Source organism: Berghia stephanieae, chromosome 5, assembly GCF_034508935.2.
Source record: "Berghia stephanieae isolate SIO BIC M18660-M18661 chromosome 5, UCSD_Bste_1.3, whole genome shotgun sequence".
Lineage (NCBI taxonomy): Eukaryota > Metazoa > Mollusca > Gastropoda > Nudibranchia > Aeolidiidae > Berghia > Berghia stephanieae.
Window position 1 is genome coordinate 11095959 of NC_088364.1, and position 14902 is coordinate 11110860.

Genomic DNA, 14902 nt, shown 5'->3' on the forward strand with positions numbered 1-14902 from the left:
CCATCTAAACACTGGAATGATTGATCCCGGATGAAGTCAAGATTTTCTTTTTTCTGATCCCTTTGCCCCCCCCCCCCCCCCCAGAAGTGATTGGGTCGCTGGGTCTGATAGATATGGCTAAAAGTATATTACGATAGACCAACGTCCTATCGAAAGGGTAGCAAGCAATTGGTATTGTCCGTTTTACCATATATAAATAAACCGGGATGTATTCCCGCTCCATGAGAATAATAGCTCCAAAGGACTACGTTTTTTGTTGGTTTTACTCAAAGATATAAATAGGACAATTAAACTTTTTGGAAGAAAATCAAATTTTATTCGATAACAAACAATAACCAAAAACAAAAAAAAGACAAAAAGAAAAAACAACAAAAATATTTTGTCTTAGGAATAAAAAGTAAACAAAGAATGGCTTGGAAGACTTCCATAGTTTCACACCACTTTTATTATAATATTACTTAATCTATTGGCCACTATGTATTTTCAATGTCCAATAAATAATACAAATTTAAGATGGTGATTTATATAATTTCAAAACAATCTGCCGTCGGTTGTCGCCGGCCAATACCATTATTACGTACTGTGTTTCCCATGAGTTTCGATATTGCAAGTGATCGCAACCTTTATGTTTCATCAAGTTATAGTATCTCTTGATAGTTAGGGTTGAGAGAAGGGAGGTTCGGGGGGTTCCCCTCCGATAAAAAGGGGGGTTTTCGGGGGTTCTCTCTCCGATAATTAAAAAAAATCACCTCTTTCGGTGCGCTGTGAAACTACGGAAGTCTTTCCGAATGACTAGAGACCCGGTGTAATGTAAATCAAACTTTCTCATTAGGAATGAAGATGTATCTGATTTTGAGATTGAAAAAAGTAAATAGTCTCATTAAAATGTTTATTACAAACAATAACATGCAAAGAAAGTCTCTTTACTCACATTTTCTCACCATAATCGGGTGTAAAATGACTAACACAATTGTAACATTTTTATTCAATTGTCCCGTTATATTTTCTTACAATTGTTTTATTTAACATTCTTAGAATTGTACCATTTAATGTTCTTGAAATTGACCTATTTCGTTTTCTTAATATTGTACCATCTACTTTTCTTAAAATTGTAATATTACATTTTCTTTAAATTGTAACATTAAATTTTCTTTAAATTGTAACATTTACCCTTTTTCAATTGTAACTTATATTTTTCTTTAAATGGTCATGTCAACTTTGTCTTGTCTATGAACACGTTGGGCGGGGATTGGCACTCTATTAAATTTACATTGTTATAATTATTGTAAATGAACATTGCTGTCAGACTGACAGCGTTGTCCTACTCTGGACAAAAAAAAACATGTTACAAATTTTGGCCAGAAAACTCATCCTTCAATTTTCGATCAATTAAAATGACTCATCTTGTCAAAAACTCTTAAATCAAAGCATTCAAGAAATTCTTCAATACTCCAGACTTGAGAGTTTGTGACAAGGTGAAGGTCATATTAATTGATCGAAATATGATGAACGGGTTTTCCGGCCAACATTTGTTCATGAACAATTGTCAATATATTCAGTATTCTATGATATGTAAATGTTGCTGCTCGAAGCTCGAAGAAACAAATAACTAATGTGAAATTGAATGTAAGTTTCAATTTAATAAAAGAATAATAAACGCTCACCTTGACAACGCCACTACCGCATTTTCTCATTCGTCTGTAGTGTTGCATTCATTCTGTTTTGTTGATAAAGGGGAAACTAAAGGGGAAACCCGAAACGTCCACAGTATCTCTTGTCGTTTATTAAATTGAAGCTTACATTCAATTTCATATTGTTTTCTGTATTCTATGATAGTAATTTTCGACTTTTCGATTTTTCCAAACATTCAAAGTTGTGTAAAACTGTCTGCTAATGATACAAAAACGAGCTATATGAGATTTTGTAATTATAAACTATTGTATAAGTTATAAGGCATTTAAGGATAGTGCCTATATTCAGCCTTTAATAAGATAAGATAAGATATTGAGCCTTTGAGCTTTGTTTTTTAATATAGCGAAATATCCACTGAACGTGCTCAAAACGTTTTACAAGGCGTCCCTAGCCCTGGCTAGCAGCAACACTTAACATGTAGGACGAGACATGACGCCTGTTAGGCGATATTACATGGGGTTTTTTTTTCGGACAAAGACAATGCTGTCAATGGTCAGGTACTCTTTTTACACCTGAGTACGATGAGAGAATGTGAGTAAAAAGCCTTTTCAAAGGACCTTCCGATCCGAAAGCGAGTGTCATACCACTAGACCATTTAGCCGCAGATAGGATAAGATAAAGTGTGTGGTTTGTGGTTTGTTTGTTTGTTTTTCAGTGTACAATATTCTGGTTATGTAGGCCTTTTTTTTCAGAAATTTAATTTAACCCTCTCCTTACCAGCCATTTTTAGAATTTTCCCCAAAACGTCACACCCACCCAACACAAAAACAGACATTTCTTACTCAAACAGAAAAACAACAAGCACATTCTATACATAATATTGTTCGACAATGTCACGTTTTTATAGCTATAGCAAAAAGAAATTAAATCTGAATGAGAAAAGTGACGGTTGCATCGTAACAAATGTGACGATTTTCCAATAGGTGGTAAGGAGATGGTTAAGAAGGAAATGTTTGAGTTAGAACCAATAAAGTATAGTATATCTCTATGTCTCTCTCTCTCTATCTATCTATCTATCTCTATGTCTCTCTCTCTCTCTCTCTCTCTCTCTCTCTGTCTGTCTCTATCTATCTATCTATCTATCAATCTATCTCTGTCTCTCTCTATCTCTGTGTTTCTCTCTATCTATCTATCTATTTCTCTCTTTCTCTCTCTCTCTCTCTCTCTCTCTCTCTCTCTCTCTCTCTCTCCTTTAGTTCTGTTTCTCTCGCTATCATTATTTGGTTTCTTTTCTTCTTTTTTTTACAATTGAATCAAACTCTTTCAAAAATGTCATCATTAACCTTTATTTTTGGAATTAAAAAAAAAAAGAAAAAAAGAAAAAAAGGGAAAGAAATAAAAAGTCATGTGTTCTGCTTTAGAAATAAAATTAAGAAAGTGAAATATTTGAGTTGAAGAATTCGTATATTATATTTAAAATGGCAAAGTCTGTGGAATCAAGCTAATCTGTTTTAAAAACAGAAAAAATCAATGGTGAACTTTAGAAATAGAACAAATAAACAACAACCCAATAAATGATTGAATAAATTGAAATAATAATAAACCCAACGTGATAAATTGGTAAATAAATACATAAACGTTAAATACATAAATAAGTACATCAACATTTATATAGGGCATTGGTGTATTATTACCATGATCAATGCGCTTCACAACTCTTCACTTCTTTCCTGTACATTCAACGATAAGGAAAAAATCTTAGATCTATAAAAGTGGAAAATTCCTATAATATGAACACCGTTGTCTCTGTCCAATAAAACCCCAAACGTTTGATACAAGATGGAGTATTTTATAAATACAGAATTTATTCATTTTGAGGGTTCTGTTTGCTCAGATGGTAGAGCACTCGCTTCACACGCAAAGGGACCGACCGAGATCGATCCCTGGGTGGAGTCGAAATCTATAATAGTATGCAGATGACATCACTCAGGCCTTTGTTATTGTTTTTGCCATCCGCGTTTGTGAGTTGTTCTCACTAAACTGTATTAACCAGACTATAAAAGTTCATGGTTACACAGAGTTTGTGTGTTGGTCCGTTATACTTCCGGATGACAATGTTGTGAACTCCTTGGCCAAGCGCATTCTATCTATAGTTTCCGACCTCCCCCCCCCCCACCCCCATCACAAGCTGTACACCCAGCAGTTATCGGTTTGTTGGATCTGCTAGAGCTGGCAGAAAGTAATTTGCGATAGACTAGCGTCCTATCTGAATGGTAGCAAGCAATTGTTATTGCCCATTACACGCTATAGAAAAAGGGATAAACTCCGGCTCCCTAAGCCAATGGCTCTGAAGGACTCCTTTTTATAATTATTAAATTTAGATTTCTTTTTTTTTTTCTTACACTTAAATACCAATTTACCTCCGTACACTCAGGTGTAGATTGTGAAGTGCATGACACGGTAAAATGTGAAAACAATCTTCTGTTTATAAAACAATTTTTTTCAAAATAAACTATAAGAAAAAAATAAGCATTTAATAAACATTTAAAAAAAAATAAAAAAGAAATTCAAATCAACAAACAAAAAATTACAACCACCGTCTCAATAAGGTTTAATTTGTGACCGCTCGTCTCAAAACGGTATTTTGTCAGGATGATCACGATGCAGAAAATTGCATTTATAGATAGTATGCGCTTGGTTAAAAATCTCACAACATTGCCATCCGGAAGTATAACGGACCAACACACAAAACTATGAGTAACCTTGAACGTTTATAGTCTGGTTAATACAGTTTAGTGTGAGATCATGCCATATATGAAAAGTTGTAGACAGCATGAAGAATAAAAAGTACCAATTTTCTTTGTTTAGAACCACTGCTGCTCGCCGTTGCTGGGCGACGTGACATCAGACTTTTGTATCCAATTACTCATAAACGTGGATGGCAAAAAAAACAATAACAATAACAAAGACCCGTGACGTCAACTTCATTCTATCTCTATAACCAGAAATATCAGAGTTTGGATGTTCTATTGAAGAGAATGGATATCATATTTTGAGTTTACTTGAGTAATGCCGATCGCCTCCTAAGCTTCGGACTGGGACGTTTTAACAGCTTCTCTGATTTGTTGAGTGAGTTCTTTCCACTGATGACGGTCTGCTGCGATGGATCTCACGTGTTCTAAATCATTTTCATATCACATTTTAAGCGTGCTAGATAGACAATAATTCAAACTTTTTCACCAGTTTAACTTAGATTGTTTTTTAAAAACCTTCTTAGCTTCTGTTTCTCGCGATGTAATACCGTTTTGAGACGATGGGTCACAATATTATTTGTCAGGGTCAACGTATACCTATTTCAAGGTCTGATAACTCAAATTGCTGTGTTTTTGGGGGCTTTTTTTTTATTTTTTTTTTGGTATTTTTTTTTTTGGTTCGGACCCACCCCCCCCCCCCCCCGCCCCTTGTCCATACAGCAGTGATTGGGTAGCTCTGTGTCTGTTCGATCTGGTGGAAAGTACTTAACGATAGACTAGACGCTTCTCCACAAGGCAGTAATCAATTTCTATTGTCCGTTTTCACACTTTGGAATGGGCCTAATGGCTTGAAGGACTACTTCTACTACTGAGACTGTGGGTCATTTAATTATATATATTATATTATATTATATTAATTATATATATATATATATATATATATATTATATATATATATATATATATATATATATATATATATATAATCCATCCGACAAGCACGTATTTGCAGGTCTGGTAACCGGACGCAATAATGGGCTTGTTTTAACATTGTTGTAATGGACAATATACCCGAAATGTTAAGCACCGTGTCCACCCCGACATAATACCGTCTTGAGACAACTGGTCACAATTGAAGAGTGGTGTTCCAAAACTCATTATCTCCATTTTCCCCTATTTTGAGATATTCAGGATAATTTCTCCCTAAGATTTATCTATTATTTATCCATTTTCCCATTATGAGCTATTCAGGATAATTTCCCCCTAAGATGTATCTATCATTTATCCATTTTCCCAGTTTTGAGACATTGAAGATAATTTCCCACAAAAACGAATCTATTATTTATCCATTTCTCCTGAGATACATAGATGATTATTTCCCCTTCTGGTCCTAGTTTAGTTTTAAGCGAACTAAAAAAGAAACAACAAAAATTCCCTTTATTCATTGTATGGGAAATTTGTCTTTAGGGTCTATTCCAAGGGAAAACTGGAATAACCCAGGGATCAGCCGCAGTTCTGCGCCGCAGACTGAGCTAGGGCGAGCAGGTGACTTGTTCAATGCCACACACACAGCGCAGCGGGTATTCGAACTCGGTACCTTTCGGATACAAATCAAAGACAATACCGCTGAGCCACGCTGCCCATATATCTATCATATATCCATTTTCCCTATTTTGAGATATAGATGCTTATTTCCCCTAAAATGTACCTATTATTTATAATTTTATCACGATTAACGTTAAATTCAGCTAAGAAAAATTCTTGAGTAACTCGATGCTTAAAATGAAAAAAAAGAAAGAAATTAAGGGCGGGCACCGGTGTAAGATAAAGAACTGAACAAGTGTGTATGAAAAGTGCCAGACAAAGCAAGAAAGAAAAATACAAGAAAAAAAAAAACCATCCCAAAAATCAGTCGACTCTTATATTTCTCTCTTGCTTTGTCTGGCACCTTTCTACATACTTGTTCAATTCTTTAGCTTAAAATAAAGTTTACTTTTCAATATCAACACGGTTGGAAAATCTCAAAAAAGGAGAAAATTCGACCTAACGAGTTTTGAAAAACCGGCATCATTTTGTATATATATTATCATGAAAATGTTGGCGAGGCAGATCTTATTCCGGTCAGGCCTATTCCTTTCGTGTATTGATTCCCACAAGTCTCCGGTAAGGACGAATGCGTCATGGCCAAGCGGAAACAGGTCTCCGAGAAAAAGTTCCTTTGGTCTTTGTCCATGATGTGTTCCAAGAAACGCCTCAGGGGTAGGTGGTGACTCTGCTGGGCGTCCCAAAGGGTGAGGAAGTCCTCGATCACGTGGTGAAGGGCATCTGGACGTACGTGTAGCCCCGGAAGATTATATGTGGAGTTCAGTTGTTCCTCTGGAATATGACACAGAAAATGTTTTTTAAAAATAAAAAGTAAATTAAAATTCCCTTTATTCATCCCCATGGTGATTTTTTTTCTTTAGGGTCTATTCCATTGGAAGACTGGAATAACCCAGGCGTCAGCCGCAGTGCATGCAGCGCCGCAAAGTGAGCTTGGGCGAGGTGACTTGCTCAAGGCCACACAGCGCGGCGGGTGATCGAACTCCGTACCTTTCACGTAAGAAGCAAAGACCTTACCTATGAGCCACGCTATCCCATACTTTCCCAAAATTGTGCCTTAAATGCGAGTATAATGTAAGTTTTTTTTTAAAAAAAAAAGTAAATATATAAATATGAACATTTTTTTTTTCAATTGAGCATTTATATATCATTTATATATTAATAATCACTAAACATACTCAAAGGGCTTTACAAGAGGTCCCAAGCTTTCTCTTCTCCATCTTATTGGCTCACTTAGGTACCTATAGAAATTGATGAAACATTATTGAACGGGGCGAAGTGGCTGAGTGGTTGAGGCATTGTATTGTGATCCGGATGACCCGGGTTCGAGCCCCGCTTCGGGCACTTTCGTTTTTTTCCATGAGCAAGATTATTAACCCCCAATTTGAACGTATCGTACAATGAAAATTGGTACTTGAGGGTGTTGCTGAATACAAAATGATACCAAGCGATTCAATTATGATGTAAGCATTTGAGTGTATTCCTCTTAGTGGGGATCTGTGCTCGTGTCTGGATGAGACTTTTAGGTGATCTCAAACTAAGTACTTTGATGGTATGCTCTTGGAATATACACCAATTCCCTATTTGTACCATTCCCTTTTGTCTTACCTTTTCTTGGGTGCTTTAAGTGTAATTCTAGAACTTTTTACTATCCCATATGTGACCCTTCGTCTCAAAACGGTATTAAGTCGGGATGACTAAGATGCTGTAAATTGAATTTGTAGCCAGAAATATCAGACTTAAGTTGAGTTTGTTTGCTTTATAGAGGAGAAGGAATATCATATTTTACTGTGCTAAATACCAACGTTTCATATTTTTGACCAGTTTGACGTAAATTTGACTTTTTAGCATCTGGTTCATCCCGCCACAATACCGTTTTGAGACGTTTGGTCACATATTCTCCCTTTTACTGGAGCTGATATGACTTAAATGTGTTGCAAGCGCCGTAAAACCCTTAAAAACAAACGAAACGAATACTCAACCATAGAGATTTTTGCTACTTTTCAAAATTGGAAAAATGTATTAAAAATGAGCTACATAGATAGATAGTTTTATTAAAATACCATTAACATGTAAAGATTAAGAACACTATCTTTGATACTACGCCTATTATTGGTTCACAAAAATGTAATAAATAGTTACGGGTAAACTACGGATATAGATAGTATGCAGATGACGTCACTCAGGTCTGTGTTATTGTTTTTTGCCATCTGCGTTTATGAGTAATGCTCACTGAACTGTATTAACCCGACTATAAACGTTCATGGATACACACAGTTTTGTGTGTTGGTCCGTTATACTTCCGGATGGCAATGTTATGAGCTTCTAAGCCAAGCGCATACTATCTATAGTCGGTGTTAGGGTTGAGTGAGTTAAACAGATCAGGGCTGTTCGATTCCGCTGCATCTTGAGCTTGAGCTCATATACAGCGCAATATCCACTAAACGTGCTCAAGGTGCTTTACTAAGGGTCCCTGACCAACAGCAACACGTAACATGTAGGACGAGACATTACGCATGTTCGGCGATTTTACTTTTTTTTTCTTTCGACAGAGACAACGCTGTTAACGGCCAGGTATTCATTTTACACATGAGTACGACGAGAGAATGTGAGTAAAGAGTCTTTTCCAAGGACTCAACTATGCGGCGAGTGAGGCTCGAACCCAGGACCTTCATATCCGAAAGCGAGTGTCATACCACATACCGCACATTTTCTCGTAGACGATGCCGTAGTCTGTTAGAAAATATCAAAGTAATAAATTAAGGAGCAGATACCGGTGCAAGATAAAGATCTGAACAAATGTGACCCATCGTCTCAAAACGGTATTGTGTCGGAACGAACGATATGCTTAGAAGCCGAATTAAATGTTAAACTGGTCAAAAATATAAATTGTTGGCATTAGCATCCTAAAATATGGTATCCATTCTCCTCAATAAAACATACAAACTCAACACAAGTCTGATATTTCTGGCTATAAATTCAATTTTCAATATCTTCGTTATCCCGACTTCACACCGTTTTGCTAATGCCAACAATTGATATTTTTGACCAGTTTAACATTTAATTCGGCTTTTAAGCATCTGGTTCGTTCCGACATAATACCGTTTTGAGACGATGGGTCACATATATTCTCTAACCGCACTCAGATTTAATATTAGTACTAACCAATTTTACTGGTGGTTATTTCTGTCGATAGGAAAACAACAAAAATCGCTTTTTTTGCAAGCGTCATGTCTCGTTCTACATTCTAATTGTGTGGCTATGTGGTCTAGTGGGATGAGACTCGCTTTCGGATCGGAAGGTTCTGCGTTCGAGCCTCGCGCTCGGCGCATAGTTAAGTCCTTGGAAAAGGCTCTTTACTCACATTCTCTCACCGTACTCAGGTGTAAAACGAGTACCAGGCCGTTAACAGCGTTGTCTTTGTCCAAACAAAAAATTGTAATATCTCCTAACAGGCGTCATGTCCCGTCCTACATGTTAAATGTTGCTGTTGACCAGGGACTTTGAGATTCATTTAGTGGTATTGCGCTATATAACGCTCAATTTTGAAGCTCAATTTTTAAATTGTTGCTGTCGTGCTTTGTTCGGCACCTTTCATCCACACTTCTTTAGATCTTTACTCTGTTAGAAGGAATAGGGAATGAGATAAGCGGAAGAGTAGCGTCCCTTGATTGGACGTCACCTCACAGAGAGAACGTCATCATGGTTTTGCGCATGCGTCTCTCTCGTCCTCGCTTTCGATGAAGTGTCTCATCGAAGGCCGCCTCTTTCACCAGAAGCGAGGACGAGAGACGCATGCGCAAAACCATATTGACGTTCTCTCTCTAATAACTTCTCCGCCGGTGACGTCCAATCAAGGGACGCTACTCTACCGCAAATATCATTCCCTATAGATGCTTTGATCCCCAAATAAACGTTCAAGCTTGAATGACTCACCCGTTGGCAGTGTCTTATAGTAGTACAATACGGGATGCAAAAAGTTCGACAGCTGCGCAACGCTGGCATCTGACACGGCCCTGTCAGTTCGGAAGATGTCACTCTCGGGCGATGAGAAGTTCTTTCCGTATTCCATGGTGATGACCAGCACCGTACCTACGGGGATACCAGTGCGTTCCTCCACCCGGTCTATCAATTTGACTGGATAGTCTTCTATATAATGGACAGTCTGACCGTCTCTGGAGAAGATATTGTGTAATGGATTAGATGTAGTGTAGAGGATGTCTCAGGTGATGATATTATGTAATGAAGTAGATGTAGTATAGAGGATTTCTCTAGGGATGATAGTATGTAATGGATTAGATGTAGTATAAAAGATGTCTCTGGTGATGATATTATGTAATGGATTAGATGTTGTGTAGAGGATGTCTCTGAGGATGATATTATGTAATGGAATAGATGTAGTATAGAGGATGTCTCTGAGGATGATATTATGTAATGGAATAGATGTAGTATAGAGGATGTCTCTGAGGATGATATTATGTAATGGATTAGATGTAGTATAGAGGATTCTCTGAGGATGATATTATGTAATGGATTAGATGTAGTATAGAGGATGTCTCTGGTGATGATATTATGTAATGGATTAGATATAGTTTATAGGATGTCTCTGGTGATGATAGTATGTAATTGATTAGATGTAGTATAGAGGATGTCTCTGGTGATGATAGTATGTAATGGATCAGATGTAATATAGAGGATGTCTCTGGAGATGATAGTATGTAATGGATCAGATGTAATATAGAGGATGTCTCTGGTGATGATAGTATGTAATGGATCAGATGTAATAGAGAGGATGTCTCTGGTGATGATATTATGTAATGGATTAGATGTAGTATAGAGGATGTCTCTGGTGACGATATTATGTAATGGATTAGATGTAGTATAGAGGATGTCTCAGGTGATGATATTATGTAATGGATTAGATGTAGTATAGATGATGTCTCTGGTGATGATATTATGTAATGGATTAGATGTAGTATAGAGGATGTCTCTGGTGATGATATTATGTAATGGATTAGATTTATAGTATAGAGGATGTCACTGGTGATGATATTATGTAATGGATTAGATGTAGTATAGAGGATGTCTCTGGTGATGATATTATGTAATGGATTAGAGTTAGTATAGAGGATGTCTCTGGTGATGATATTATGTAATGGATTATATATAGTATAGAGGATGTCTCAGGTGATGATGTTATGTAATGGATTAGATATAGTATAGAGGATGTCTCAGGTGATGATATTATGTATTGGATTAGATGTAGTATAGAGGATGTCTCTGGCGATGATATTATGTAATGGATTAGATGTATAGTATAGAGAATGTCTCTAGGGATGATATTATGTATTGGATTAGATGTAGTATAGAGGATGTCTCTGGTGATGATACTATGTAATGGATTAGATGTAGTATAGAGGATGTCTCTGGTGATGATATTATGTAATGGATTAGATGTAGTATAGAGGATGTCTCTGGTGATGATATTATGTAATGGATTAGATGTAGTATAGAGGATGTCTCTGGTGATGATATTATGGAATGGATTAGATGTAGTATAGATTGAGGAAAATAACACATCGAGCATTGATACAGAGCAAAAGAAAGAGCAAAAGGGGGTCCCGATAGCCCGATAGTTGGTAGAGCACTTGCTTCACACGCCGCAAAGGAACCGAGATCGATCCTGGGTGCACCACCGAGCAGTGTATGGGTAGCTGAGTCTGTTAGATATGGTGGAAAGTACTTTGGGACAGACTAGCGTCCTATCCAAAGGATTGAAAGCAATTGCTGTATTGCCCGTTTTACGCTATAGAACCCGAGCCGACTCCATGGGCCGAATGGATGTGGACTAAATTTGATAGCCACTAAACGTGCGCAAAGCGCTTTACAAGGGGTCCCCAGCCAACAGCAACATTTAACATGAAGGACGAGACAAGAAGTCCGTTAGGCGATATTGCAAATTTTCCGACGCTGTTTACGGTCAAATATTCCTTTTACACCCTGAGTACGTTGAGAGAATAATGTGAGTAAAGAGTCTTTTCCAAGGACTCGACTATGCGCTGCTCATTCACAGCGATACTCGAACCTTGGACCTTCAGATCCGAAGGCGAGTGTCATACAACGTAATACAATCAGCAATAAGACCCTGCTCCGTTGACCTTATATTTTTTACGCTTTTGTTATCAGTTATGATAATTTTGTAAAGGAAAATGATATGTGACCCTTCGCCTCAAAACGGTATTAAGTCGGGTTGGTTAAGATGCTGAAAATTGAATTTATAGCCAGAAATATCGGACTCGTGTTGAGTTTAATATGTTTTACTGAGGAGAATGGATACGATATTTTAGGGTGCTAATGCCAACAATTTATATTTTTGACCAGTTTAACATTTAATTTGGCTTTTTAAGCATTTGGTTTGTTCCGACATAATTACGTTTTGAGACGATCGGTCACAATTGTAACCTACTTACTTTGAAAAGATGGCGACGTCTCCCAAGAACTGGGGAAAGAAACGATAAATCATTAAAATGTTATAAGGCATGTTTGCCTATATATATATATATATTATATATATATATATATATATATATATATATATATATATATATATATATATAATAAATGGGATCACTCACTTATATGTGGCCAAAACATATGTTTCTGTGTTACTACCACGTCGTCAGTTGATTAATCACCACTAAACCAACAACACAACGGAAGTAAGAATACAAGGATGTAAACATCGATCTCAAAGGGAATAACATTGATTATGCGGACATTACGCCAACTGACGACGTGGATGAAAGCCCCAGAAACATAATATATGTTTTGGCCACATATAAGTGAGTGATCCCATTTATAATTTATATTAGCTCTAACAAAAACAGTTCACGGCAAGCGCCATTAGGACTGCGACGCCTTATTATTATTATTATTATTATTATTATTATTATTATTATTATTATTATTATTATTATTATTATTATTATTATTATTATTAGCTCTAACCATCATTATCGAGCACTTTCGTACCTACGTGTACCCTTATCAACACACTCTCTCTCTCTCTCTCTCTCCTCTTCTCTTTTATATATATAATATAATATTATATATATATATATATATATATATATATATAACATATATATATATATATAATATATAATATATATATATTATATATTATATATATATATATATATATATATATAGAATATAGCCTACCTCGTACAAAAAAAATAGGCATCGACCGCAGGGCAGTAGCGGAAATGACCCATTTTTCAATATAAAAAAGTACGTACTAGTCGCCTATTCCTGAGTCGAATGGGGTAATGTGTGTAAAGTGCCTTACCCAAAGACGGTACCAGAATTTTCCACGATCACTTGGCATCCATTCGGCGATTGACGACGTTTAACATTGCTTGACTATCGTGACAAGACGAAACACCGAAATGTACATATTTATTATCTACACGGATTCGGTATGCCTTGGCCAGATACTTATTCACGCCAGAGTCGGGTGAGAGATCGTGCAACGTGCCTCTTTTACCCAAAGTCACAACGCCGGGCAAAGGCAATGAGAAGAATAAGATTCCAATAATGTTTGAGTAATTGAAATAATAATAAACTAATGTTATACGTTCAGGTAAAATACTCACAACACCCGTCTGCCAAATCAATCATATCAAAACAGAAAACGATGTGTAACCGTTAACGTTTATAGTCTGATTGATAGACTTTTTCGTGAGAACTAATCACTAATAGACCGTCTAAAAATCATAACAAAGAGCCGAGTGACGTCCACTTCGTTCCGTCTATAAACGATACTACTATCTCATGTGATCTTTCTAGACCCTTTGATATTCATGGTTTGATCAGCAGCTAAAGCTTCGGCTAATAGCAAAAGATGGTTGTTGATGTTTCGGGTTTGATAAAAAACAAATTAGTATTGTATTGATGCAGGGTTAATCCGAAACGTTAGCTGTCTTATAACTTGCTTTATTTATACAAACTTTTCAATATATAGATTTAAGATTCAGTCCGAATATTTTGATTGTTTTGATCAGACTGTTTTGATCAAATTGTAATATCGCCTAAGAGGCGTTATTTCTCGTTCTACATATTACGTGTTGCTGTTGGTCAGGGACCCTTTGTAAAGCGCTTTGAGCACATTTAGTGGATATTGCCCTACATAAAAGCTCCAGAAAAAAATAGACTGAGTACCTGTCTACAGGCAGTGATGGGCATTGTAGGAGTGCCTGGCCAAAAAAAAAAGAAGATACAACAACAACAAATTATTTTAACTCTCTCCTTACCAGCCATTTTCAGGATTTTCCCCAAAACTTCACACCCAACTACCACAAAAATAGATTTTTAATGACTCAAACACAATAACAGTAAAATTCTTGCGATACATACTTTCTTTAGCAAAACATGCTCTACAACGCATTGCTCATTTTCTTTTAATTTTATTATGTACAAAAGAAATTTGAATAAGAAAAATGTTGGTTGTATCGTAACGAATGTGAGGAATTTCCTGTAGTTGGTAAGGAGATGGTTAAAAACATCAACGCTGTTAACGTCCAGGCTATTCACTTTAAAACTGAGTACGGTGAGAGAATTTGGGGTATTTTCCAAGGACTCAACTATGCGCCGAGTGAGGCTCGATCCCAGGACCTTCCGATCCGAAAGCGAGTGCCATACCACTAGACCAGCACATAGCCTATGCGGCTATGTGGTCTAGTGGTATGACACTCCCTTTCGGATCGGAAAAATTGTAATATTATCGCCTAACAGGCGTCATGTCTCGTTCTACATGTTACGTGTTACTGTTGGTCAGGAACCCTTTGTAAAGCGCTTTGAGCACATTTAGTGGATATTGCGCTACATAAAAGCTCCAAAAAAAATAGCCGCAC

General features: G+C 36.7%; 1 protein-coding gene across 2 annotated transcripts in view; it reads right to left on the reverse strand.

Annotated features, from left to right (window-relative positions):
- Positions 1–293: 293 nt before the first annotated feature.
- The window catches only part of LOC144972401 (FAD-dependent oxidoreductase domain-containing protein 2-like), a 245734-nt gene continuing 231125 nt past the window's right edge, over positions 294–14902 (reverse strand). For both annotated transcript variants that reach the window (XM_078913550.1, XM_078913549.1), the window contains exons 13-15: positions 12458–12486; positions 9924–10162; positions 294–6761 (exon numbers count right to left, since the gene is read on the reverse strand). In XM_078913550.1, the coding sequence (XP_078769676.1) occupies positions 6472–6761; positions 9924–10162; positions 12458–12486 (558 nt within the window). In that variant the 3' untranslated portion in view covers positions 294–6471. The remainder of the gene's footprint in view (positions 6762–9923; positions 10163–12457; positions 12487–14902) is intronic.